At 36.1% G+C, this 27,469-nt stretch overlaps 4 protein-coding genes and 1 long non-coding RNA gene across 5 annotated transcripts; 2 read left to right on the forward strand and 3 right to left on the reverse strand.

Moving 5' to 3' along the window:
* The first annotated feature begins 5,625 nt into the window (after positions 1 to 5,625).
* LOC130590219 (uncharacterized) lies at positions 5,626 to 6,968 on the forward strand. The gene is made up of 2 exons (XM_057392256.1): positions 5,626 to 6,106; positions 6,310 to 6,968. Exons 1-2 carry the CDS (start codon positions 5,626 to 5,628, stop codon positions 6,966 to 6,968), a joined length of 1,140 nt encoding a protein of 379 aa, XP_057248239.1.
* Positions 6,969 to 8,250: 1,282 nt separating this feature from the next.
* On the forward strand, positions 8,251 to 8,859 carry LOC104903773 (uncharacterized). The gene has a single exon (XM_010691885.2). It carries the CDS (start codon positions 8,251 to 8,253, stop codon positions 8,857 to 8,859), a length of 609 nt encoding a protein of 202 aa, XP_010690187.2.
* A 4,089-nt stretch (positions 8,860 to 12,948) lies between these two features.
* On the reverse strand, positions 12,949 to 15,010 carry LOC125493411 (uncharacterized). The gene is made up of 2 exons (XR_007269967.2): positions 14,487 to 15,010; positions 12,949 to 13,961 (listed from the first exon to the last, which is right to left on the reverse strand). It is a non-coding gene; the product is annotated as an uncharacterized LOC125493411 (long non-coding RNA).
* Positions 15,011 to 15,638: 628 nt separating this feature from the next.
* LOC125493653 (uncharacterized) lies at positions 15,639 to 16,682 on the reverse strand. The gene has a single exon (XM_048637133.1). It carries the CDS (start codon positions 16,680 to 16,682, stop codon positions 15,639 to 15,641), a length of 1,044 nt encoding a protein of 347 aa, XP_048493090.1.
* A 357-nt stretch (positions 16,683 to 17,039) lies between these two features.
* On the reverse strand, positions 17,040 to 21,852 carry LOC130590220 (uncharacterized). The gene is made up of 3 exons (XM_057392257.1): positions 20,469 to 21,852; positions 18,030 to 20,335; positions 17,040 to 17,936 (listed from the first exon to the last, which is right to left on the reverse strand). The coding sequence occupies exons 1-3, from the start codon at positions 21,850 to 21,852 to the stop codon at positions 17,040 to 17,042; spliced, it is 4,587 nt and encodes a 1,528-aa protein (XP_057248240.1).
* Between the last annotated feature and the right edge of the window lie 5,617 nt (positions 21,853 to 27,469).

Consider the following 27,469-nt stretch of genomic DNA (forward strand, 5'->3'; position numbering starts at 1 on the left):
TAAATGAAGATTACTTAGTATGTAAATCAAGGTTACTCAACATATAGTTCAAGATTTCTTAGTATAAAAATCAGAATATTAAACATAAGTTACCTGATTATCAGATTCTAAAAATACCAACTCTTTCGGCCATTGTATGAATGCACCGTGGTCTTGAATTTCATGAACCTAGGATGTGATGATGACTCCATTTGAGGATGAATGGTGCCCTAAGCTACAATGATCGACCCCAAGCCATCAGGTAATGCCAAACGACATGAAATTGGATTCTTAATATCCACTGAAAACACAATGTCAATCAGTTAAGTATTTTAGAAGCATAATATCCTAATCTTAGAAGATATAAAATAAATATATACCTGCAATTTAACAAATGGATCATTGCCCCTAAAGTGACAGCTACTAGGATCAACTGGAGTGTGAGGACTTTAGACTAACCCATTTACCCTTGTTCAATTTGGTATTTGAAGACCGAATTGTGCTGCAAGAGCCATGGACTTTTCTTGAATGAATGCATCTGAGTTTGAGTTCATCTCGTCCATCGTCTCTTCTCTAAGTCTCTGGCTCACTCTAGCCTCGAGCTCCTACATGTCTTGATCATCCATGCCCAAACTCTTTCGAACAGTACTACTCCGATTAGGATCTCCCCAAAGAGATGTAATCCCAATGCTACCCGCAGCTGTCAACACACGCCTTCAACGGTCTCAAGAAGCAGAGCAAAGACAAGCACAACGTGTTGAGCTTGGAGCACCGACCAACAGACAAGTAGAGGACATAATGTGGCAACTGTAATAGATTAAAAATTAATATAAGCTAATATCAAGTTCCATAATTGTGCAAAATCTTATACGATCTAGTCTTTTTGTCATCAATTGTAACACCCCCAAATTACTTACTTTTAAATAAATAATTTAGTAAACAATATTTGAGTAATTTAGGAGTATTACCGCCACGTGACTAACACGCTCTCGGCAAACAACTACTAACTAACCAAAATAACTTGCAGCAGAAGATTTTTAACCAAAAATAATAATACTTCTTTATTGATAAAAGTAAATATTGTCTTAAAACTCAATATAAATAAAAACCCTAATCTAGGTGAAGATCCCTTCCTAGTATGTTCCCATGTACATCCAAAATTTACCTGTAAAACTGCTTACCAAAAAGGTAAACAGGGCAAAGCCAAATAGGAAAAAGGAAATACGCGTCAGCATAAAACTGAGTATGAAATGTACTAGATAAGTAACAAATTTGTTAGTTCATAACAATTTTTTTCATTCCGAAAACTCCATCACCAATAATTCAAGAATAACTCTTTAAGAATAAACTATTTTCAAACACTTAACATTTTAAGAACAAACTCTTTCCAAACTTGAATAATAATTCAAGAATAACCTTTTAATAACAAACTCTTTCCAAACACTTGAATAATAATTCAAGAATAACCTTTTAAGAACAAAACTTTCCAAACAACTTGGATTAAAAATAATCCTGAAAACATTCCTCTTCTTATCTCCCTTCTATTTTGCTAAGTGTGCACACCCCCAAGCTAGTCATCCCATCACGGAGCTATATCAAGGGTAACTATAATTGCCAACAAGTGGACTTTGAATCTCTTGATATTAATCAAGCGAAGATAATAATAATATGACTTGTAAGTCATGAATAAACCTCCTTTCCTCATAAACAACTTTTTGAACATTCAAAGTTCATAAAAACCAATCAACCTTTCCTTGTAAAAATAATTTAATTTTCCAAAAAGGATAACAAAACTTCTATATAAAAATGATTGATAAATTCATTCCTTCTTTTCACTTCCAAGAGTGAATAATAAAACATTATAACCATTCCAAACCAAATTTCTAAACAAACACAACCATTAAATCAATAAACAACTTTATCACATAAAATCATATAATTTTAAAAGATCAAGCTACATTACGTACCTTGATCTTGCACAAAAGTATACTAGTTTGTTTACTTATTCTTATACTTGAGCTTTCTTATAACCAACCAATAAGTAATTTACCACATGAACTTAATCATGAATAAACATGAATGACCTATCATGAGCATAATATTTTTGAGTAAGAAATATGAAAATACTTTTCTTAAACCAAAGAAAATTGAAACTTGAATAAGAAATATAAAACTAGAATAGCTAGGAAGAGAAAAAAGAACTTTGAAGTAAGAAAGTATGGATTCTTCAAAGTTTTGTGTGGAAAAGATGGCTCAAGGTATGAGGTATTTATAGGAGTAGAATAGGTAGTACTTAATTTCAAAAATTAAATAGTTTGTAAGCTTCACCATAAATTAGGAGATTAAACCAAGATTTGTAACCTCCATCATAAATTTGGAAGTTATAGAAAAACAAAACTCCCTCCAATCACCATAAATCCCGTAGGAATATATGGCCCCTAAAAAAAAATTTTTTTTTTTTATTTTGGTTTTCAGAAATTTTTTGACTATGATTTAATACCAAAAGCTTAACAAAACCAATTTTGGCGCCATATTCCCGCCTAAATAATTAAAAAATATTAAAAATACTAAAATCCCCTTTGCTTAAAATATTTATTTTAGAAAATAAATATAAGATAAATATTTTATTATTTAAATAAATACTAAAAATATGGGGTATTACATCAATTATCTCGTGCAACATCTCGCCCCCAAATTTCTCCTATACTCCATAAACACTTCTAAAAAAATTATAACTTGCGTCGATGTAGTACACTTATGATCAAGGAGCAATCACCAATTTACCATTTACCACTCATGTTAAAAATGTCATTAAAGAAAATACTAGTATAGAATAATAATCCAACTTGAATGACTCTCACGCATTAATTTTAAAACTTCAATGGTCAAAATTGTCTAGTATAATATTTACGATAACTCAATGATAAATGATTTTCCTTTATTACTCATACTTAGAGCTAGCTACTTTACAAAGGTGAAAAAAAACTAATTCATACTTAACTGTCAAATAATATTAATCTAGCTCGATGTATTGTTCATAAGTAGTTAAGAAACATCATAGTTAAAGCAATAAAAAAACTATTTGTTATTTAAACACAATTAGAGATCCATTATGATTCAGAAATTTTAAAGTAACATTATAAATGATACTTTAAACAGAATTGTAACACAACCTACATGAAACTAATTTTAATCTCAAATTTCATACAAACAAATTTAATTTGGAGTAGAAAAAATACTAAAAAAAAATAAAAAATTCCATTGCCGGAGAAAGAGTGTACGCCGGCAAGAGGAATGCTCCGGCAGTCGCAACGACCATAAGGGGCGACGAGCAGTCCGTGGGTGCTGCGCGACGTGGTTAGAGGAGGTCGTGGGTGAGAGAAACTGGAGCGACGCAGGAAAAAGGAGGTCGTTTGTTGGCGTGACTGAGGAGATGCTGGTGAATGTCGTCGTGGAAGTCCTTAAGCGGTGAGTAACGATGAGAGTAACGAGCGAAAATCTCGAGAGAGAATAAGATTGAGTAGCAAAAACTGAGAGAGAATGTTTGAGAGTGATTTGCCGGCGAGAGGTCCTTTCGCCGGAGAAGAGACGATAGTCTCTCGCGAGAGTGAGGGAATGCCGACGAAGGTGAGGGTTCACAATCGCATGAGAGAGTGAGTGTGAGATTGCAAGCTTGAGGGTGAGTATAGGGATTCAAATAAGTGTGTCGTTTGAAAAAACGATCTGGGTGTAGATCATTTGCGTATAACATGCCCAAAAGTCTGATGTAGATAGGGTGTTCGTCATTTGTGCCGCTTTCTCATATCATACGATACAAATTATCAAGCGACACAAATTATCGTACCATTCATCTGTTGTGATTATTTGCGTCGCACGTTGTCTGATTTCCGATATGCAAATCATCTCTTCCTGAGCGTTTTCATCAGTCCTTCAGGCATTTGACGCAAATAGACTGACGCAAATTATCATTTTTATAATAGTGTTGGGTAAGTAGTTATGGTATTCTGGTAATTAGTTATGGTTTCTAGGTAAATAGTTATGGTTATGGGTTAATAAATATAATTTTTAAGGTTAATAGTCATAGTTTTGAGTTATTAGTCAATGTTTACACGTTATTAGCTATAGTTTTCATTTTATCAGGTATAGTTTTCGAGATAAAATATGATTTTGGGTGGATACTAAATAGTTATGGTTTGCTTGTTATTTGTTGTGATTTTCGGGTTAATAATTATTGTTTTGGCTTATGGAATTACAAAAAGTTAGAAAAACTAGCCGTTAGAATCCTCTCTACCATGGCGATTGTGAATGGTTAGGGTTTCTGCCATCCTTGAACGCCATGGCTAGGAAAAAGAAAGCTAGTGGTTCGGCATCCATAGAAATGACTTCATCATCGATTAACACTCATGAACCAGTGATTAATAATGATATCACACCACAACCTCCTGTGGGTCAGATATCTACAAAAGAGCATTCTACCACTCTATTTCAAGAAGCGACATCTTTGGAGAATATTGGAGAGAATGAAACTCACAAATCTTCTGATAATCCTTGGAATACCTTGTTTACGGGTAATAGATTTGCAGCTAAAGGTACATCTTTGAAATTTATAGCACCTACTGTTAAGAATGGAGGTTCTATTGCTTGTCTTGATAAAAATGAAACTAACAAACTTTCTGAAATATGGGCTACTTCTTTGGGGATATATATTGTTGGTGTTACTCCTTCAATAGGTGCTCTAACTCGATTCATTGAAAAAGAATGGAACACTGTTGCTAAACTACAAGTGTTGATGATAGAAATGAAATCTTATATGCTGGTCCTCATAGCTATAACAGCAGACCCATTATAGTTAAGCCATGGACAGCTAACTTCAACTTTAATGAGGAAGTTCTAAAAGTGATTCCTTTATGGATAAAACTACCTAACTTACCCTTGAATTGCTGGAGTGCTGATTCTCTCAGTAGAATTGGTAGTTTGCTGGGTGTTCCTCTATATGCAGATTAATGTACATCTAAACAATTAAGAATTTCATTTGCTAGAATTCTTGTTAAAATAGATGTCACAAAAGATATTCAGTATCAGGTGAACTTTGAGGATGCAAATGGTGTTGTTATTAAGCAACAGGTGAAGTATATATGACTGGCTTCCTCCTTTCTGTAAAATTTGCCAAAAGGTTGGGCATGACTGTGCTAATAGGAAACAATCAGTGCCACAGAAACCTAAAGTGGTTCAGAAATGGGTTCCTAAAGTGACCAAACAGGTTACACCAACAGAGATTGCAACAGAGGTTATTCATATTGTTCCTGAGGTTGTCCCAGAAGCGGCAGCTACTATGGAAGTTCCCTCTAATCCTAAGAGTGCTGTCAATACTCCCTTACAACCTATTGTACATCAATGGAAAATGATTACTAGGAAGAGAGGGGGCAAGAGAATCATTGTTCCTTGTGAAGAAGAGAATGCAGAATTTAGTCTTGAAGAGGCTGATGAAGAAAATGTTGATCTGGAGATGGATGCTGGGATCAAGGATCCAGGTGGGTCTAATCCATATTTATCATGATTTATACTTGCACTTGGAATGTCAGGGGTCTTAATGATCCTTGTAAAATAAAAGAAGTCAAGTCTTTTATTAATAGTAATAAATTTACTATGGTTGTGTTGACTGAAACAAGAGTAAAGGTGAATAATAAAGATAAGGTGCAAAGGAAATTTGGGAGAGGTTGGACTTGGTGTGATAATTATTCTCATCATCCTAGGAGAAGGATATGGATTGCTTGGAATGCAATCATGGTTCATGTGGATGTTTTATCATCTTCTGACCAATTTATTCATAGTGTTGTTACAAACAAACACTCTCAGCAGCAATATCATTTCACTGCAGTGTATGGACTTCACACTGTTGATACTAGAAGACCATTATGGACTGCTCTGCATCATCTTAGTAATTTGGTTAACAAGGAATGGTTAATTACGAGTGACTTCAATTATGTGCTTGAAAGCTCAGACAGTATTAATGGTGCTCCTATTACCAATATTGAAACTCAAGACTTTAGAGAGTTGCTTGATCAAACTGATTTAACTGAGGTTAGAGGTATTGGAGAGTTTTTTACCTGGTCTAACAAGAGACAAGGTAATGATCGCATTTATAGCAAAATTGATAGATGTCTATGCAATGCTAAATGGTTTGATCAACATACTACTACTACAGTTGAGATCAAGATCCAATCTATCTCTGATCACAACCCTATGGTGATTTACTTTAATCACACTGCTCAAGGGGGAGGCAGACCATTTCGTTTCTTTAATCATTTGATTACTCATCCTGACTTCCAGGAGAAGGTGACTGCTGCATGGAAACAATATTGCCTAAAAATTTATATGATATATGGAGCAACCTGAAAAATGTGAAGATGGTCCTTAAACAGTTGCAAATTAATGAGTTCTCTCACATCACTAACCATATTAAGAATGCAAGAGAGGAGCTGGACCTAATTCAAACTCACATTCAGTTTGATAGATTCAATATAGAGCTTCATAATCAAGAGCAGCACACCATTTCTTCTCTAAGGAAGTGGCTTACAATTGAAGAAAATGTCATGAGGCAGAAATCTAGACTTCAATGGTTAAAACTTGGAGATTCAAACACTAAGGTGTTCTATGCAGCCATGAAAGAAAGACAAGCCATGAACTGCATTGATGTAATATATAATGCTGATGGCAGGAAGCTCACAAAACCTGATGACATCCAAGAGGAGTTTAAGGTTTTCTACAGTAAGCTGATGAGAAGTTGTGATGATCATCTATTAGGGGCTGACCTTTCAATTATTAGAAAGGGGCCTACTCTGAGTACGCAGGCTAGGAGAGCTCTTATCACTCCCATTACTTTAAGGGAGATTGATTATGCCATGTCAAGTATTGATGGAGACAAAGCTCCTGGATTAGATGGATTCAATGCAACATTTTTCAAACACATGTGGCCTGTCATCAAATAGATATTATGTTGCTATCCAGGACTTCTTCCAAACAGGTAATCTCAGTTCTCAAATCAATATTGCCTCCATAACCTTGATTCCCAAGTTGCTAATCCTACTTATGCTAGTGATTTTAGACATATAGCTTGTTGCACTATAGTGTATAAAATCATAGCTAAGATTCTTACTCACAGAATGCAAGAAGTAATTGGAGAAGTTATTAATACTTCACAAGCTAGTTTTATTCCTAAAAGACACATAACTGACAACATATTGTTAGCTACTGATCTTATTAAGGGGTATACCAGAAAAAACATTTCGCCTAGATGCACTATTAAAATAGATCTCAAAAAAGCCTATGATTCAATATAATGGCCTTTCCTTCAAACTGTTCTATCTGAATTAGGGTTCCCTGAAGTCTTTATATCATGGATTATGGCTTGTGTGACTACAGTTTCTTACTCTTTGTTGATTGATGGGAAACCTTGCAAACCTTTTTTTGCTAAGAAAGGTCTCAGGCAAGGAGATCCTATCTCTCCATTCTTATTTGCAATTGGAATGGAATATCTCTCCAGATGCCTTGGTAATCTTCATGTGAATCCTAGCTTCAAATATCACCCTAAGTGTGCTAGATTTCAAATCACTCACCTGATGTTTGCATATGATCTTCTAATGTTCTGTAAAGCTGATGTTACATCTGTTAAGCTGCTAATGGATGCTTTTCAATCCTTCTCTAAAGCCTCTGGTTTGGAAGCTAACCTTCACAAAAGTAATCTTTACCTGGGAGGGGTTACTTCTCATATTAGCAGTGACATTCACTTGACTACTCAGATTCCCTTTGGAGAATTTCCATTCAGATACCTTGGTGTCCCTCTCTCCACAAAAAAAAAAATCTTATAATACTTGCAAGCCTCTTGTAGAGAAGATTATGGCTAGAACCAAGAGTTGGAATGCAAAACTTCTCTCATATGCAGGTAGAGCTCAATTGGTGAAAACTGTGCTTCTTACTATGCAAGTTTTTTGGTGTCAGATTTTCACTCTGCCCAAGAAAATTATTAAGAAAATTCAAGGGCTTTGCAGAGCTTATCTATGGAATGGTAATAATTTATCTTCTATAAAAGCTCTTGTTTCATGGGAACAGCTTTGTTTTCCTAAATCTGGAGGAGGACTGAACTTCATTAACCTAAAATACTGGAATAAAGCTGCAATTTCCAAGCATTTCTGGGCCATTGCAATGAAGTAGGACAAACTTTAGATAAAATGGGTGCATTCCTATTATATCAAGCAGGCCAACATCTGGACAATGCCTATACCACAATCTATGGCATGGGCTTTGAAGAAGATTCTGAGTACCAGAGATATATTTGAGAAGGGGAATAGACTCCAAGAGTTCATTGTGGGTGAGAAATTCTCTATCAGGAAGTGTTATAATCAGTTGAATGGTGATGTAAATCCTGTAAGTTGGAAAAGACTTATTTGTAATAACAAAGCTTCACCTAAGAGCATATTCATCACCTGGCTTGCTGTTCTCAACAGGCTAACAACTAAAGTTAGACTAGTCTCTTGGCAGATGCTCAATGATCCCAGCTGTCCTATTTGTCAACAGGAAAATGAAGATGTACTACACTTATTTATCAAGTGTAATTACTCTGCAACAATCTGGCAAAAGTGTCTGCAGATTCTGAAATGTCCTCGGCCTATAGTTTCCTTCATGAGTGAAGTTAACATTGCAGCTGAGCAATGTAGAAGAAGACACAAGAAAAGTCAAGTCTATGGCATGGTCTTCACTGACGCTGTTTATCAACTGTGGATGCAAAGAAATCAGAAGGTGTTTGAGAATAAACTGGTTAGTCCAGATCAAGTTGTTGATAATATCATTTTTAATGTTGCTTGTCGATGTCTGAGGATCTAGGAACTCTATTGTTTAGATAGCTTAGATTCTTTTTCTTATTATTTAGCACATTTGTTAGTGCTGTTAATTTGGCTATTTTGGTGATGCACTAGGAGAGTACATGAAGAGTCTATTTTTTCAACCCTTCCTAGAAGGTGGGTTAAAATAGATACTGATGCTTATTTCCCTAATGTTAGTAGTTTTGGTGTTTGTATTTTTTTTTTGGTCATCAATAATAATAATTTTTAATTTCCAAAAAAAAAATTATTGTTTTGGCTTGTTAGTTATAGGGTAAGGTATGAAGTTATCATTTTGGGTTATGATTATGGCGGTTCGATTGATGTTATGGTTTTAGGTTGATAATTGTGGTTTATCAATAATTACGAGTTTAAATTTATTAGTTGATATTTTTTTATTAAAAGTTATTCTGTAAAAATAGTTGCACATATTTTTCAAGTTAAAATATTTTATATTTTAGTTATGTTGCATTTCTAGACCATAATTAAACGTGTGTGGATCATCATGTCTCACGTTAGTATTAATATTTATTTTGCAATATTTATTTTTTCGTGAATTGTTGAATTCCAGTACTCCATTATATGAGCTTCACTAGGCGTCTTATCGTGGGGGGCTAAAACGACCTCTCATTGGTATCTGGAGGTATCAAAGTAAATATAACTGATACCAGACTAAGTATAATTGGTACCAAATCTCAAAGTTGATACCAAAATTTACTTACACTTTGGTGAAAGAAATAGTTACTTTGGTATTAGTACCAATTATACTGAGCTTTGGTATAAGTTGTACCAAAGTTTACTTACACTTTGGTACCAGTAAACTTTAGTATTGATACCAATTTTATTGATTTTTGGTACAAATTTCACGGGTCAGTCATTTATCTTTTACACGAAATATCAATAATGCCCCTACAAGAAGCAATTTTGATCTCTCATGATGAGATGAAAACAATTTCTCCCATTATCATGTCCAAATTATGACTACCACAAAATACAAAAACCTTCTCAACCAATCAAAAATAACTAAAACAATTCACTTTTTATTAAATTCCCAAAATCCCTTCTATATCTCTATTATATAAGCCAAGGGATGAGGTGTGGTGTCCTCTTTTGAAGTGACTAAAATACCCTTAATGATCTAATTAATTAATGGAATGAAAAAAATTACAAAAGCAAATCATTTAAAAAGTCTCATTTCAACTTGCCATTTAAAACAAGTTTAAAATGGTATATGCATCAAATACTTCAATCAAAAATTAAATGGACAAAATCTTTATACCTTATAAAAAAGATGGCATACATAACGTGCACATGAAAAATCTGAACATTCACTACCTTTGATACTCTTTAATTCCGTTAAACCAACTCATTATTTTTGTTTTTTCTGTTCAATATTCATTCACAAAAAATTAATGTTAACAATCACTCACAACCTTTTTATTTTTTACATTAGCGAATTAATAATATATCTAAATTCATCTAACTGTTGAATTTTTCACATTTAAGTTTAATCATAAATAAAGTACGAATGGAGTATCTAATAAAATAATAAATTTTGAAATTAACGCACGCATCGCGTGCATATGAAGGCTAGTTTTCACATATGAGAGGATTGTAAGTCCACGTGGCACAACCATTAATTGCACTAGAAAACTTTTCAAGGAAAAAAAGGGCCAAAGAAAACAATTATAAATTGCTTAAGAGAATGCCCTTAGTCTGTATTCCAAGCTAGTGTATTCTTAGGAGATTTTTTCGTGTTTGGAAAATTATTTATCTACTTTCTCCTTATCATAATATTTGCAACACCTTTTAAATTGTGAACTATGAGACAATTTTTCTTAGTATCTCTATTCTATATGTCAAGAGGGGTAGGACACCAAAAAGAAAAAGTAACTACTTATTTTAATTAAAAAAAAAGTAAAAATAGAAAAAGGAACTACCTATTAATTAAAAAAGTAAAAAAATAAAACCGTCAACAATTCAAAAAAATCTAATTTATTATATATAATTAACAATTAATTTCATTTTCTACATTTCCTAAAAAAATACTTTTCTACTCACAGTGCGTATAAAACTAGTACAATTAGATGGGAAGGGGTACGTTATTAGACTAACTAATAATATTTCAAATACATTGTATCAACACCTCGATTCCACCATCACCACCCTACCACCGCCAGCCGCCACCATCCTGCTACCACCACCACTAGAACCACCCCTCCAACACTACCACCCAAACAACTCACTAACATCACCGCCACAACCACCCCGCCAACACCACCACCACAACCATCCCGCCACCACCATTAGAACCACCACCACAACCACCCCACCACCACCATTTTCCATTTCATGAAAATTCACAAATCTTCACCAAGATCTTCATCTTCTAACCAAATTAAAAAAAAAAACAGATCTTCATCTTCTAACGAAGTATGTGAGCTATTTTTTTTTTTAAAAAAACAGATCTAATCTAACCAAATTATAGATCTAACCAAAAACAGATCAAAAACGGATCAAAGACGAAGGAAGAAGGAGATCGAAGAAGAGAGAAAGAAGGAGAACAAACGAGAGAGAAAGGAGGACAAGGGTCGCGTTCATCTTCTTCTTCGTCAGTTTTTTGTTCGTTCATCTTCTTCGTCCGTTGTTCAGTTCGTCTTCTTCGTCAGGTCTTCTTCTTCGTCAGTTCGTTCGCAGCGGTGTCGGATCAAGCTGGACAGTCGAAGGCTTGAGGAGCAGCGGTGGTTGACTTCGCAACAGGGTGGTAGATTCAGTCCGACTTCGCAACATGAGGGAGAATGGCTTGGGTTAACCCAACTTCGCAACGGTGTCATGTCGAGTGTATGAGGGGGAAGAGAAGGGGCATGAGGGAGGAGAGAGAGTGGAGGTGGTGTGGAATGGGTTGGGTTTTTGTGGTGGGGGTGGGGGTGGTGTGGTGAAAGAATGCTTGGTGGAGAGAAAAGAGGAGAAGGTTGTGATTAGAAGATCATAGAGTAGTTAAGGGAAAGATTAAGTAGTTAGTTATTTTAAATTAGAGTAGGTACTCAACAGTAATTTAAAGTAAGGGTATTTAAGTATTTTCACCCCCAAAACTTACTAAATAAGGAAACAAAAAAAAGTGTTGCTTATTTTTTTTTGTTTGAGGGGAAAGAGAAGTGCATTAATCAAAGGGACAAGGTAGTGTCCATAAGTACATAGGGTGTTACAACACTAGGACAATGATACTCCCAACATTGCACCAAACGGCACTACTCTAGCGAGGTTATGGGCAACACAATTCCCATCTCTTCTAACATGAGAAAAATAAACAGAAGAAAAGTCATTACACATAGAAAGAATATCCCAAAGTATTGCATCCAAATCTGAGAAGAAATTTGCTGCTTTAGTTAATCTTTTGGTAGCTAATAGAGAATCAGACTCGAAAATCACATCACCATACCCATGAGCTTTGGCCAATCGGGCTGCCATATAAATGGCCTTACATTCAGCTACCTCAGGAGGCCAGTAGGCACGCACACGTCTAGTTGCAGCAAAGCATACCTTACCCTCGGAATCACGGGCTATCACACCAAGACCCACCAACCTTCATCAACCAAGCTTGCATTTGTGTTCAGTTTAATAGCGCCAGCAGGGGGAGTGAGAAATCGAGAGACCCCCTAAAATCTCATTTAGAGACCACATGAGAGGTGGTCTTCAGCTCACAGGTCTCTCAGGATAAATAACCACTTATTGCGGGTGGTTTCTTAATTTGATAGAAGAGACCACTTCTTTAAAATAAGTGGTTATTTATGAATTTAAATAGGAAAAAGAAAAGAAGGATAAGGCACCACATTTTACAGATAGGTGGTCTTTTTTATCTTACAAAGAAATCATTTTTAATATATAGGTGGTCTTTTTAATCATTCCTAAACACACCACCCGAAAGAAAAAGGTGGTCTCTTTAACCCTTGTTTTTTTAAAAAAAAAAGCAATATTTCAATATTATTATACGCTTCTCCAATCCATTTCACCTGCTCCATGCACGTCTTTCATAATCTACAAGTAATTTACATATATTTAGAACATCTAGGCACTTATATTGAGATAATTCAAATGACTTTATAATTGGAATAACCTTTTTATTCATTCAATATCATTCACTACAAAATCACATGCATATCAATAAAAAAAAAATAATAGAGTACCTAGGCCTGTTCCTTCCAATTCATGTACATAAACTTAAGAATATAGCTCCTAAAATTTCAATCAATATACACAAAAGCTTCAAAGGCACCTGTGATGCAAAATACATTACTCCTATCAAACAGACCATACTACAGCAGATATCATAATAGGAGGTTATACCATGTAAATGGAAATCCAAGGAGCGATTACAAATATACTCATAAACCAGCACTCTTTTCTTTCCCTCGACACAAAATCCAATGAGCAACACAACGTTCCTGTGCTGTGCACAACTCAATACCCGCACTTCCCCACAGAAATCAGTGTCCCCTTAAGAATCCACAAACTTCAATTGTTTCACTGCAACAACCTGCCCATCCCTTAAAACTCCTATGTTGACAATACCAAATCCACCTTTAGCCAAGAAATTATCATTTGAAAATCCATTGGTTGCTACCTCCAACTCCTCATAAGTTAAACGTCGTCTTAGAGGTTTTTCAAATGCTGGTGTTTTATGCTGGCAATTTGAGTATAGAGGAGGATGTGCTGAAGATGTTCTTGCCATAGAGAATGAATTGCGAGCACGCGCACTATTGACATCATCTTCTTTGCAATTTGTGTCACTCTCTAGCAATCCACTTCTTGTTTCAAAATCTTGGTGTATAAGTTTATCATCCATAAGACTTGAAGCTTCAGAGTTAACTTCATGAGTGTATATGTAGTTAGCAGTTGGTACAATCCTCTCATTACGACCGTGGTTGTCAGAAACCCAATTGAAGTATAATTTATATATTCATGATTTGAATTGCAAAATTTCTAAAGTTGGAAAAATTCAAATCCAGTTCCTCGGATCCTCTATCGTGCACGAGGAAGAAGATTCAAACAACATTTGAATTCTCTCTCTTATTTAGAAATTCAACTGAAGTCCAGTTTTTGCAAAATCTGCCATTAAAAACAATAAACAAAACATGAATTACGAATCAAACGTGCAAACAAGAACATGATTATGCAAAATTCAGGTGAACCATGCATCCAAAATGCCAAAAAACACTCCAAATTATATATTGAAAGTAAAAAAAAAAGAATTATGCAAAATTCAGTAATATAACGCATCGAAATTGCTAAAGACTATAGAATTATGTATCAGAATAGCAAAAAATAACAAAATCATGCATAATTCAAATGAATAACTAAGAAATTCAATACAATTCCCAATTAAATCAGAAGATCTAGGGTTTCTACCATCAACAAGAACTAATCTACTAGCACTCATTCACCCAATTAATCACACAACATCAGTTTTCAAAATCCAATTCACAAGCAACGATGAATTCAACATCATAAATCGCATCCAACATCCACAATTTCATAATCTATTCATTAATCTTCAGTCATAAGTTGAAGAAACAACAACCATAGCAACAAAAAAAACAAAAGACGACAATAACCACAAAAGAAGGTTAGTACCTTCGATATTATGTGAACCACCAGCAAATCGAGGCGGCGACGAAGGCAACGCAGACAAGATCGACGGCGGCAGTAACACACCAACCACAACAACAACCGCAACATCAATAAGCACGAACAGGGGGAAGAACACAGCGCGGCAACAAGCAGCACCGTCGCAACAACAACGTGCGATAGAGAGAGAGAAGAGGTGTTCAGTCATCGGTGAGCAAGGCAGCGCAACTCCGGTGGTTATAGCACGCAGGAGGAGAGAAACATAGGGGCAACAGCACCGCGGTGGCTCGCGAGCAGCACCGCGGTGGCAGAATACGAACAGAGGAGAGAGAGATGAGTCGACACGAACGACCCACGACAGAGCTCCGGCGAGCTTAGGCAATTATCGGCGAAGGGGAGCGAAAGAAAGAGACGGGGAGGTGCGACAAAAATGGAACCCTTTTGGGGTTTGAAAGGTGATGAGGCAGAGAGAGGTTTTTGAGATGAGGTAGTTTTGGTTCATTCCCATTGAACTGACAAAGATAGTTACAAGAGTATATTGATTTTATTTCTTAATTTGGCTAAATACATCTCAACTTAAACTTAAAATTTGGAATAAGTTTATTCCTCATTTCAAAATTTGGAATAAGTTTATTCCTCATTTCCTTGTTAAAAAATTCAAGCGCCTTTTTTTAGCTAGGACAATAACACTCCCAACCAATGTTATCAGGATCGGGATCCTACTTTGGATCGTAGGGGTTGGTAGAATCGAATCGGTGGGATCGAATCGTAGGATCGTAAGATCCTACGATTCGGTAAAATAGAGATAATTATACTAAGATATGGTGAGAACATCATGTTAAAAATTTACACATAGTAATAATGAACTTTTTAATTAGCAAATCATGATAATTTTTCAATAGTATAAGATTGAAGTAACATGCGACCAAAATCTAATAGGAGAAATATAATATGTGAAATTACTTTATGATTTTTATACGGTAGGATCGGATCGTAGAGTCGTAGGATCGTAGAATCGTGTTAAGATCCTACCATGTGATTTTTTTTGGTTGGGCAGGATCGAAAGATCCTACAAAATTAAGATCCTACGTAGGATCGGGATCGATAAGGTCCTCCAGGATCGTAAAATCGTAGAATCGTAAGATCTGGATCGGGATTTTAACAACAATGCTCCCAACATTGCTCAACACCAAACGACACTACTCTAGCGAGGTTACGGGCAACACAATTCCCATCTCTTCTAACATGAGAAAAAGAAACAGAAGAAAAGCCATTACACATAGAAAGAATATCCCCAAGTATTACATCCAAATTTGAGAAGAAAATTGCTGCTTTAATTAATCTTTTGGTAGCTACTAGATTATAGGACTCGAAAATCACATCACCATACCCATGAGGTTTGGCCAATCGGGCTTCCATATAAATGGCCTTACATTCAGCTACCTCGGGAGGCCAGTAGGCACGCACACGTCTAGTTGCAGCAAAGCATACCTTACCCTCCGAATCACGGGCTATCACACCAAGACCCACCCAACCTTCATCAGCCAAGCTTGCATCTGTGTTCAGTTTAATAGCGCCAGCAGGGGGAGCGAGCCATCGAGCTGGGTTCGGAGCGTCAATGGGTCGGATTCCACCATAAATCCTCACTGTATAGCAATTAAAGTGATCAACTTGTCTCATGATTCTCTGGCACACAACAGGGACCGGATCGCTACTATCCTCAAATACTTTCTTATTTCTTTCACCCCACACATTCCAAAAGATATAACAACCCTTTTGAACCACCTTAGCATCCATCTCACTCCATCTGACAAGAGTATCACACATGCCTTCATCTTCCACCCCATGTAATAACATATAACAACCCAGCTCTTCCCACAATTTTAGCGACATCGGGCAACTATAGAATAAATGTGATTGCATCTCATCCTCTCTGGCACAGCAGAGACAACCAGCTTCTTCAACAAGGTGATGTCGCTTAAGCACACCCCTTACCGGGAGTGAGCTTGTGCATGCACACCACATGAGATGGCGAACCTTAGGCGACACATTTAAGCTCCCCAAAATATTCCACACTCTATGAAAATACTCCAGGTTCCCACCTTTACCCAACATATAAGCAGTTTTCACCGAATAGCCATCCTTTGAGTACGCCCAAGTTAATTCATCTTGTACACATCTAGCGCTTAAAGGAATTGCCATAATACAACGTTGGTCACGCTCATTGAAATGTCTGTCCACTTTCTTTACAAACTATGAAAAAATTGAATTGAAATCAAAGTGTCCACTTTCTTTACAATTAATGAAGCATTGTACTTAATTCAAAAATCAACAACTAAAAAATTATAATATCATAAATCATAAATAAATTCAATGAAATTCCTATTTTGTTCATAGAATTTATTTTTTTTTTTTTTTTTTTGGTAAAACGTAAGAATTTTATTACCAAAAAATCAGTACAGCACCACCAAAACAAACAAAGCATCCACAGCACCTTACAAAGCAAAGCTAACAATAACAGAATACAGCAAAAACAGACTACATTACAACTGCATTACACTAATTACTTCTAGCATCAACCCATTCTTTATCTGCAGTCTTCCAGTTATCCTTTTGCAGAAGAGCAACTCTGCTATAGACGTCCTTCTTCACACTTCTGACAATCTGATCAGGGTGTATTACCATCTGCTTCCAGTGCGCAGTGTTTCTAGCATACCAAATATAATACACAGTTGCAGCTAGAGTAGCATAACAAAACTTCTTTTTAACTGTGCTATTATATTTCCTACCCCATTTTTTCCATCTCACATACAAATTCTCCTGCTGATGAGATTCCAAACCCAACCATTCCAAGATCTGAGTGCATACTTTCTTACTGTACTGACAGTAGAAAAAGAGATGAGAGCATGAGTCTTGACCTTGGATACACAGTAAGCAATCCTGATCAGCACACACCCCAACTTGAAACAATTTGTCTTTGGTCTTCAGTTTACCTAGGGCAGCAAGCCACCCTATAAATGAATGTTTAGGGATGTTATATGAATTCCAGACCCAGTAGTGCCATCTGACTTTAGGAATATCTCCCATTAACCACTTGTACCCATCTTTGATAGTGTACACCCCATCTTCATCTAGCCACTTGTTGTTGTTATATGCTAGCTTGAACTTTTCCTTTGCCTTGCATATGACTTTCCACCCCCAGCTAGCTGTTGTAGGAGCAGAATACTCCCACCAATCAGCTTGTTTAATGTACACACTATGAACCCATTTTATCCACAAAAGGTCTTCCTTCTCAGAAACTTGCCACACATATTTCCCCATAGCTGCTACATTCCACTGTATGCAATCCCTTATGCCCAAACCTCCAATTTTCTTCGGTTTACATAAGTCAGCCCAAGCAACCGGAGGAGTTTTATGCAATACATCCTTCCCTTCCCACAAAAATGCTCTACATATCTATGTAATGCGCATCATAACACCTTTAGGGATCAAGAAGATTTGAGCCCAATATATGTGTAGACTCAGTAGAACAGAATTTACTAAGACTACCCTTGCAGCATAGGACAAGTTTCTCGAGCTCCAGCACAAAATTCTTTTCAGCATTCTATCAGTCAAAAGATCACAATCAGCCTTTGTAATTCTTTTAGATGTCATGGGAATACCTAGATATCTAAAAGGGAAGGTACCCTTTTGGAATCCAGTGGCTTGAACAATTCTTGCCTGAACTTCATCAGTCACATTTCCAAAGTAAACTGCAGTTTTTTCTTTACTTGCAGACAAGCCAGAAGCATCTTGAAAGGCTTTCATAGCCCTAGACATTAACAATACTGAGCTTACTTGACCTTTACAGAACATCATCAAGTCGTCAGCAAACACTAAATGAGTGAGTTGGAGAGGACCACATCTGTTATGATACTCAAAACCATCCTTCCTACTCATCCTTTTCAGAATTCTAGACAAGTATTCCATTGCTATGACAAATAGTAATGGAGAAATAGGATCACCTTGACGTATACCCTTCTCTCCTTTAAAAAAACCACTCATTACTCCATTAAAACTCAGAGAAAAGCAAGGGGTTGTAATACACACCATCACCCAATGAAGAAATTTGTCTGGGAAATTCAGCGCAACCAAAAGATCCTTTATGAAATCCCAATTCAGTGAGTCATACGCTTTTCTAAGATCTACCTTAATGGTACATCTTGCAGGGCCATTCTTTCTCTTATATTGTTTCATCAAGTCTTGACATAAGAAAATGTTATGCATTATGACTCGACTCTCCACAAAAGCACTTTGTACAGGATTAATGATGAATGGGAGCACTACTTTTAGTCTCTGACACATCAATTTAGAGATAATTTTGTATAGAACATTGCAGCATGCAATGGGTCTATACTTAGTAACATCTTCAGCTTGTTCACATTTAGGAATGAGGCATAAATTTGTAGCATTCACCTGTTTGAGAAGCTTTCCTGTTGAAAAGAAATCCAACACTGCCTTAATGATGTCTGGACCAGTGATCTCCCAGGTCTTCTTAAAAAAACCACTTGAGAATCCATCAGGGCCAGCAGCTTTATTGTCTTCAATGTCAAATAAAGCTTTCTTCACATCCTCTCCTGAAAAAGGCAAACACAGACTACTCTTTTGATCATGAGTGAGCAAGGGTCCTTCATTCACAATTGTTCTACTCACGCCTTTACTTCTCCCTTCTTCAGTGCCTAGCAAAACCTTATAGTAACCAATAAATGCCTCCTCTATTTGCTCAGGAGTTTCCTGCCACACCCCTTGACTATCTTGAATCCTGCTAATATGATTCTGAATTCTTCTCTTTCTCAAACACGCATGAAAATACGCAGTGTTATCATCCCCTCCCTTAAGCCAATCACTCTTCACCTTTTGATGCAGGAAACTTAATTTTGCCTTATTTAAGAATGCATACTTCATTCTGTTTTCCTCCTCTTCTCGATGTAACTCACTGTTTCTCGGATCATTCTGGATTTTCTGTTGCACCTCCATAAGTTTTACCAGGGCAGCAGCAGCTTCGTTCTCTATGTCTGAGAATTTGCTCTTGTTAAGTAATTTAAGCACAGGCTTCAGCTTTTTAAGCTTAGTCACAACCTGATACATTGCTACACCATTCACAGGACTGTTCCAAACTTCTGTCACCATATTCATAAACTCAGGAGCCTCCATCCACATATTGTAAAACCTAAATGACTTAGGCTTAGTCACCACATGTTTCACCAGTTTAAGCACACAAGGGCAATGATCTGAAATCCCCTCAGGCAAGAATTCAGCACAGCAATTAACAAATTTGTCCATCCATATGTCATTGACAAACACTCTGTCTATCTTTGAAAACACTCTATGTTCTCCTTCCTGCTTGTTAGACCAAGTAAAGAAAGGGCCAGACATCTGCATCTCCATTAGCTTGCAATCTCTAACACATTGTCTGAACTCACCTACTTCATCTAATGTAACTGCAGACCCAATTCTATCCTCCAGGTTCAAGACATTGTTGTAATCTCCCATCACAATCCATGCTCCCTGCAAATTACTACTTATTTGGCATAATTTACTCCATAGCCTTTTCCTTTCAGCTCTGTCATTTAAACCATACACAATAGTCAACCAAAAAAAACTCCCTGAAGCTCTATGCAACACTTCACAATGCACATACTGATCACCTATGCATCTGATATCAACCACAAACAAGCTTGGAATCCAAGCTAGCCATATTCTGCCACCTAGATGATGACTATAATTAGTGACAATACTCCAATCTTTGCAGATTTTAGGGAAGACTTTATCAAAATTAACAGCCTTCACCCTAGTTTCCAAGAACCCAAACAGCCCTATTGCATAATGATTCAAAAACCTTTTGACATCAGCATGCTTATTTGGACTATTTAGGCCTCGGGTGTTCCAGAATCCTAAATTAGCCATGAGGAAGCAGGACTACCTCCTCCACCCCTCCTGCCTTCTTACAATTCAACTCCTTGCCTGCATCACCTGCAGTACATCCTCCCTCTTCATTATTGTTATCCTGCACCACAGGCTGTACCTGCTCCTTGTGCAGCTGATTAGTTGCTGTAGTAGCCAGTTGTCCTTGAACCACAGAGGTTCCTTTGTCATTATCCTCATTCAGGTTACCTGCATCAGTAGTAAGGTGCTGATTATTACCAGCTCCTAATCCACTTTCTTTTCTCACCCAGACCTGCTTTGGCTTACTCATTCTTCTCTGAATTTCTTGTTTCTTTGCCCTACATTCCTCCAATGTATGGCCTATACCACCACAATCTTTACAGAAGATTGGTTTACATTCATACTTCACTCCTTGAACAATTTCCACTCCATTCTCATTTTCAAACCTTATTTCATTGGGAAAATCCTGATCAATTCTTACCTCAACAAGAACTCTAGCAAATTCTATTGAGTCTTTCTGAGCTGTTGCTCTATCCGTTCTAATGGGCTTCCCTATCACTCCAACTATCTTGTTCAGAGCTCTAGGGCCCCAATACTTCAAATTCAACCCCTGAAGTTGTATCCAGGTAGGCACCACATGAACCATGTCCTTTGACAAATCTAATTCCGGTGACCAGTTCTTAACAATGACAGGTTTTTTATCATACAATATCGGCCCTGCGTCCATCGCCTTTTGTTTCCCCTCCCCTGTTCTAAATCGGACTATGAAAACCCCATTCACCTTCATGACAACCCTCTCAACTCCAAACTTACCCCATATACGACGAATAAATCCTTCAACAATCCTGAAAGGCAATTTAATGCCTAACACATAACAAACAACAGCACTATTCCAGAAATCAATCTCTGATTTAACATCTTCGTCAGTGATTTTGATAACATTTGGATTAACATTATGTGTCTCAGCAATAGGTGCAAATCTGTTATCATCCTCAACCCTCATATTCTGCTCAACATCATTGTTCACATTACCAGCATTGCTTAAATCAATTCCTTCCTCCTGAATACTCTCAAACAAAGAGGTTCTCCAGTTCGTATTACCTGGATTACTCTGCAACTGTTGCATTGGATGCGGGGATGGGTTTACCAGTTGAGGAACAGATTGACGTAACGGAGTACGTATCGATGTAACCCAGCTTGCTACATGGTCTCTTGCTGCTTCAAAATTCGCTCTATCCATATTTGAAGCCTCCAAATCCACCGAGTTATGAGATTCAAGGTCATTTTCCTCCTCCGATGTCCAGCTGAGGGCCGCAACATCATTTATTTCATTCACATTCTTCATTTTCCTAGCATCGCCACTCTGAGGTTTCCTCTTATTCTTCTGAGTTTTCGAACTTTGATTCTTCTTCTTCCCACCATTTCCTTTTTTAGACCCTTTTGCCATTGCTCCAGCTTTCACTGAGGTCCAAAATAAGAAAGATTGATGAAAATATCCTAGAGAGAAGCGGCACTCTCTCTCTCTAGACTCTCATATCCAGTGACTGTTCATAGAATTTAACTTTGAAAAGTAAAAAAAATGGTAAGAGACTTAATAAGTGACGGAAACTAATTATACTTCGTATGTCTAATGTTCAAATTTTGACTCTTATGCCGAAGAAAATCGAGTTTCTGTTTCGAAAAAAATTCAAGCACGCATTGCGTGCAAAAAATTCTAGTTTGTATTATATAAGTGAAGGAGGAGTAATATATATATATATGGTGTCCTGCCTATTTAATTACAATTCTACCCTCAATAGTAATAGATAATAACATCATATACATAATAATCAGATACCAAACATTCTATAATAAATTCTCAATCAACTTAAAACCTTTTTCAATCAATGCATATAAACAAATTAAAGTTCAAGCACAATCAAGACATATTGGACATCACGTTTGGCAAAAAAAAAAAATTAAAAATTGAAAGTTATCATGTACTAAACCATACACAATATACAAAATATGAAATAAGACATTGAACAAATTCAATCTCAAGAATGTTTATATCTCGAGAAAAAAAATTACATTTTCAACTACTAACACTTAAGGGAAAAAAAAAACTCAAGAGGCTTGCAACATTACAACTTTTACGATATACTGACATGTTATATACTTTCAATTAAATTTGCAATTTGTTTATCATAGTATACAACACATACTTCCCTACTACGGGTCCGTTTGATTCAACTTATTTTGTCTTCTCTTATCTTATCTTATTTTATCTATTCTTATCTTCTTTTATCTTATTCAATCTTATCTTATAAGATAGTTGATTGTGTGTGTCTGACATATTATTTTATCTTATCTTATTTTTTCTGAAATAAGTTAAAATAAGTTGACCAGAACAGAGCCTAAATTTACAAAAATAGTAGTGTGTTAGATAAACATAAGTAGTAAAAAAAATAAAAGAATGAGTATTCTCACAATCGTAAATACACGAAAGTCTTTAAAAGGCAATATAAAACTACAATAAAAAAAAAATTGCACTTTTGGTTATAAAACAATCATCAACATAAACAAATTAAAACATACATATTGTGAAGAGAAAAAGACACCTAGAATTTTATGAAAAATGTTATGTAAGTGCAATTTCTCTTAAAAACATTACAAATCATTGTAATTTTTAAAATCAATCATGAAAGTAATAATTCTTAAAAACACAAGTAAAGTGGGTTAAATCATACGTGTCCATCATAATGATTTAATTATAATTATAATCAACCAATTGATTTTATGTTATTTTATGATTGAATAACAACATTAAATCAAAAATATTACCGCATGTAAAACTAGTCTATTAGAAACCAACCTAAGTTATACTAATTCTTACTCAAATCTTATCTTATGCATGTAATGAAAAAATATTGCAGTTTACAATAATTAAACATATACTTGCAGTTTAGCTATGGACTTTGGAAAAAATTTCATTTGCAAATTGCCACTTCCAAATTGCAAAAATTTCCCGCAGACGTGCTCAACAAGTGCAGTAACGCACAGAAGTGAAAGCTCCGAAATTTGCAGTTTTTAGTGGTGGATCCGTTATATTGCCTGTTAGGTTTGTTATGCAAGTGGGACAACATGTAAGCTAGTGTGACCAAGATTTTAAGGAGATATTGTGACCTAAAATTATACGTAAAAAAATTTGTTGATGATTAGTAACGACCCAATTATAGCTTTAGCATGATCATTGATCAACCAACTTGGCTTCTAGTATTTCTGTTTTTGTCAACATTTGACAGCCCCATGTAAACCTTTAAGCCAATTGTCAAACATATTTGATCATGTTCTTCAACCAAAGTAAACCACCGCAAGTTTTTTTTGTTTTACAATAAAAAATCGTACATTAATTAAAAGCGGAATAAATACAGCCTAATGTTAATACAATCAAATCTAAACCAAACAAACAAATTTAAATGAGCTTTATGAGCTCATACATTCCATCTAAAATCAAAATAAATAAAACTAATACAAAGTCGCTGAGGAAGGGGGGCGTCGCTGGTCAGTGCTTGTGATGGTGGATCCAAACCTCGGATGGCTGACGAAAGTGGTAGAAGAACCGGGTGACGTTCACGATCCGGACAATGAATAACCAACGGCGAGCGTCGGATCCTGCCGCATGAACAATCCTAACAATCTGCTATCGCTTGGGATTCTGAGCTCATGATCCTTTTAAGAATAACTTTTTGTTGTGACTCATTACTCTCGCTCGAGAGTATTTCAAGTTTCTCCATGAGGTGGGAGAGAAACTTAGATGAGTGGGCGTACTGAAAATCCCTAGATGCAACTGGGAAGTTGTCAAGGAAAGGAACATTAAGATTAAAAGCCAAGCTAAAAAGAGTTGAGTTCTCGAACACACCTCTGGTTTGCAAAATCGAAAAACGTACGTCCCAACTATGAAAAACTATCATCGCCTTGTCCATGCTCACGAACTTCTTGAGTAACCTTGTCCCACAGCACAAATTCCCAAAAATCGACATATTCTACTGTTACAACGTTGAACCACCAATCTTGACCCAATTGACAAACACTTATAGATGGACACAACAAACCATGGACAACATCTCTAACAATTCGAAAACAACGCACTCCTATTATTCGGAGATTTAACACACATGTTAGGAAAACACGTAACATAACTAGTTGGAGATCCCAACAACCACGGCCAGGAGGGGAATCCCGACACTAACAGGGGGGGGGAGAGGAAGGAGGAGCTGAACACTAATAGGGGGAAGGGGCAAGGGGATCCCGATACAAAACACGGAAAGGGAAAGCCCAAAAGAACCACAACACTCAACATGGGAATGTACCTACCAGACGCGAGAAGGGGGCGGGGTGGGGGCAACGGACGTCGACGCAAACATACAATAATGACTAGGAAGGGGAGATTAACCAATGGATAGGAAGCAACGGAGCGGGGGAAACACAAGGGAACCACCCAGAGAATATTGACATGTGGCAGGGAACCAGGAAAGGGAAAACAACGAAGGGGAGGGGGGTGGGGAGACGCAACGGCGGGGGAGGGGAAGAAGTGAGTTGATGATAAGGGAGGGGGAGGGGGGGAAATGAAGGGACACAACGGAAGTAAAGAAAAAAAAGACGGAGGGACCTGCCAGCAAGGAGTGCCGAAGTTTGTTCTAGGTTCTGTTTTCGTGGGGTGATTTGTTAGAGAGAGAAAGGGGGCCCTTTTGTGTTTCTACTGCAATTTTTTTTTACATCTATTGACTAATGATAATCTCCTCTTTTAATATATGGAACATCTGACCTTTTTTAGGCAAAATCTCTTACGTATTCAATTTATGAGTTACAGAAATATCTTTTTGTGGTAAGTGACTTACTATTTAATGAAATATCTAGAATTTTGAAATAGGGTATGCACGTTTAAAGAGATATTATTTCACATATATATAGAATTATATATACATGAAGTGGCCTAGACTCCGTCTTCTTGGTGATATTTGGACCGACGTCACAGCTCACAAGAACTAAAGATGGGCTTGTCAAACCACCCGATATAAGAATTTTCTACTTAACTAACTAGATATTAAGTTTAATCTAAATGCATAATAAGTGCAATTTTGCAACATTCAATTACAATAAGCAATTCAACATTTTAAGAGCACTTGTACTTTAATACAGATAGCGAATATTCTAAAATTCAATCAAACTGTAAAATATGATTGATCCTTGCGTCTTTTACGTGTCAGATAATACTCGATTTTGGATGTGAATTTCTTCATGGTATATGCTTATTTTGGTAAGTTTTGTCTTCGTATTTTTTTTTCTGTAGTTAAATGTCACATCTACTAACATTAATTAATTTTATTTTTTTTCTTTTTCTTTTTATTGTCGGAATATTCAAGGATTAAGATCATTACAATATTTTTTCGCTAGCCATTTTTCTCCGTCTTTTTTAACTTCTCTAAAATCGTGTAATATCATATATATATAGCAAGTAATTAGAGAAAGATGAAGTCGATTGTTGTATTTTAAATTCCATCGCTCAATCAATATTTCACGTTAGTCTCACGCAACTGTCTTATATGAAAGTTTGCGCAATCCACGATGACAACTTTCGAGTAGAAAATACAAGAAAGAAAGAAGCTGATTCAAATGCCGGATCCTTTTTGGCAGAGAAGATAATGTAAAATAACAAGTACTGAAAGACGAAGCAATCAGATTATGATCAGAAAACTCTAATAAGATCAGATGGTCCCAAATTTACAGCTCTACAGTACTCATTTTCTCTAAAATTTCATACCATGTGATAGTCAGGATTCAGACCAATGAAAGTGCGCCACATTAGACAAACTGATGATGTTCACGTGTGATTGGGTAATACCGTAATAATTCTAGAATGTACTGTGGAACCCGCGCTCCTGAGCTTTGTAGTAACGCTGTGGTTGGCAACTGGATGCATTACAGTTTAAACACACGTACATTTAAGCTGGGGTTCTACCGTTATTATTCAACAATGAAGATTCATATACATCGCTATTACTCGTACAATTGACAATCAGGGACTATAATGCTATTTATGATGATGGTCGGTCAGACTCACTGACTACTACCTAGCGAGTATCAGAACACCGAGATATCTGAGATCGAGGTTTTTCATTTTTAAGGCTTTTTTATTTTCAGGGAGGTGAATTTCAGTCATTTTCATACTACTAAGGAACTTGTTTGGTTAACTTTCAAATGTATGAGAAATTAGAATTTTTAGGAAGTGAATATACATATTGTTGTTTGGTTAACTAAAACATGGGAAGTAGAATTTTCTAGGAAGTTTTATTTCCTATAAAATGGAGAAAGTAACTTACCTAGCTATGCCCCCTAGGTAAGTGGAAATTCCCATAGGATATAGAATTTCCCATGTTCAACCAAAACAAAAAAATGTACTTCCTACGAAATAAAATTTCATGGGTAATGCAAATTTATGAAAAGTTATACTTTTCAACTTCAACCAAATGAGCCCAAAGTATACAAATGACTTGCACACGAGATTTGAATATTTTGGAAATGTTTTAATTTTTCACACTTTAGTCATATCCGTGCAAATACTTCAATAGTTTATCGTAAATTACTTATTACATACTCTCTTTGTCCATGAATAATGAATGCCCTGTTTGGAAATTAGAATTTGATTTGAATTCTGGATTTGGCTAAAATAAAGTGTTTGGAAAATCATGAGATTTGGATCGAAAATTGATGCAAATCCACGAATATATATCAACTGGGTAAAAACTAAGAATTTCAAATGCAACCTTCTAAGATGTTATTTCAAATCCTTTTTGCTCTATGCGGTAACTAATCTATTTTCACCCTTTACCCCTCTCTTTTTTATTCAATGTTATGTTGTATTTTTCTCTCCTCTTGCAAGTTCTATTTTTCTCTCCCCTCTTCAACATTTCTCAATTCTTTTCCTCAGCCATCGCACCACTATTCCACCTCTGTTTCTTATTCATTTTCGCTACATAAAGATTGCAGGTTTAAAAACATTTTTTATTTATCAAAATTTATAT

Source organism: Beta vulgaris, chromosome 9 (assembly GCF_026745355.1).
Source record: "Beta vulgaris subsp. vulgaris cultivar EL10 chromosome 9, EL10.2, whole genome shotgun sequence".
Classification (NCBI taxonomy): Eukaryota; Viridiplantae; Streptophyta; class Magnoliopsida; order Caryophyllales; family Amaranthaceae; genus Beta; species Beta vulgaris.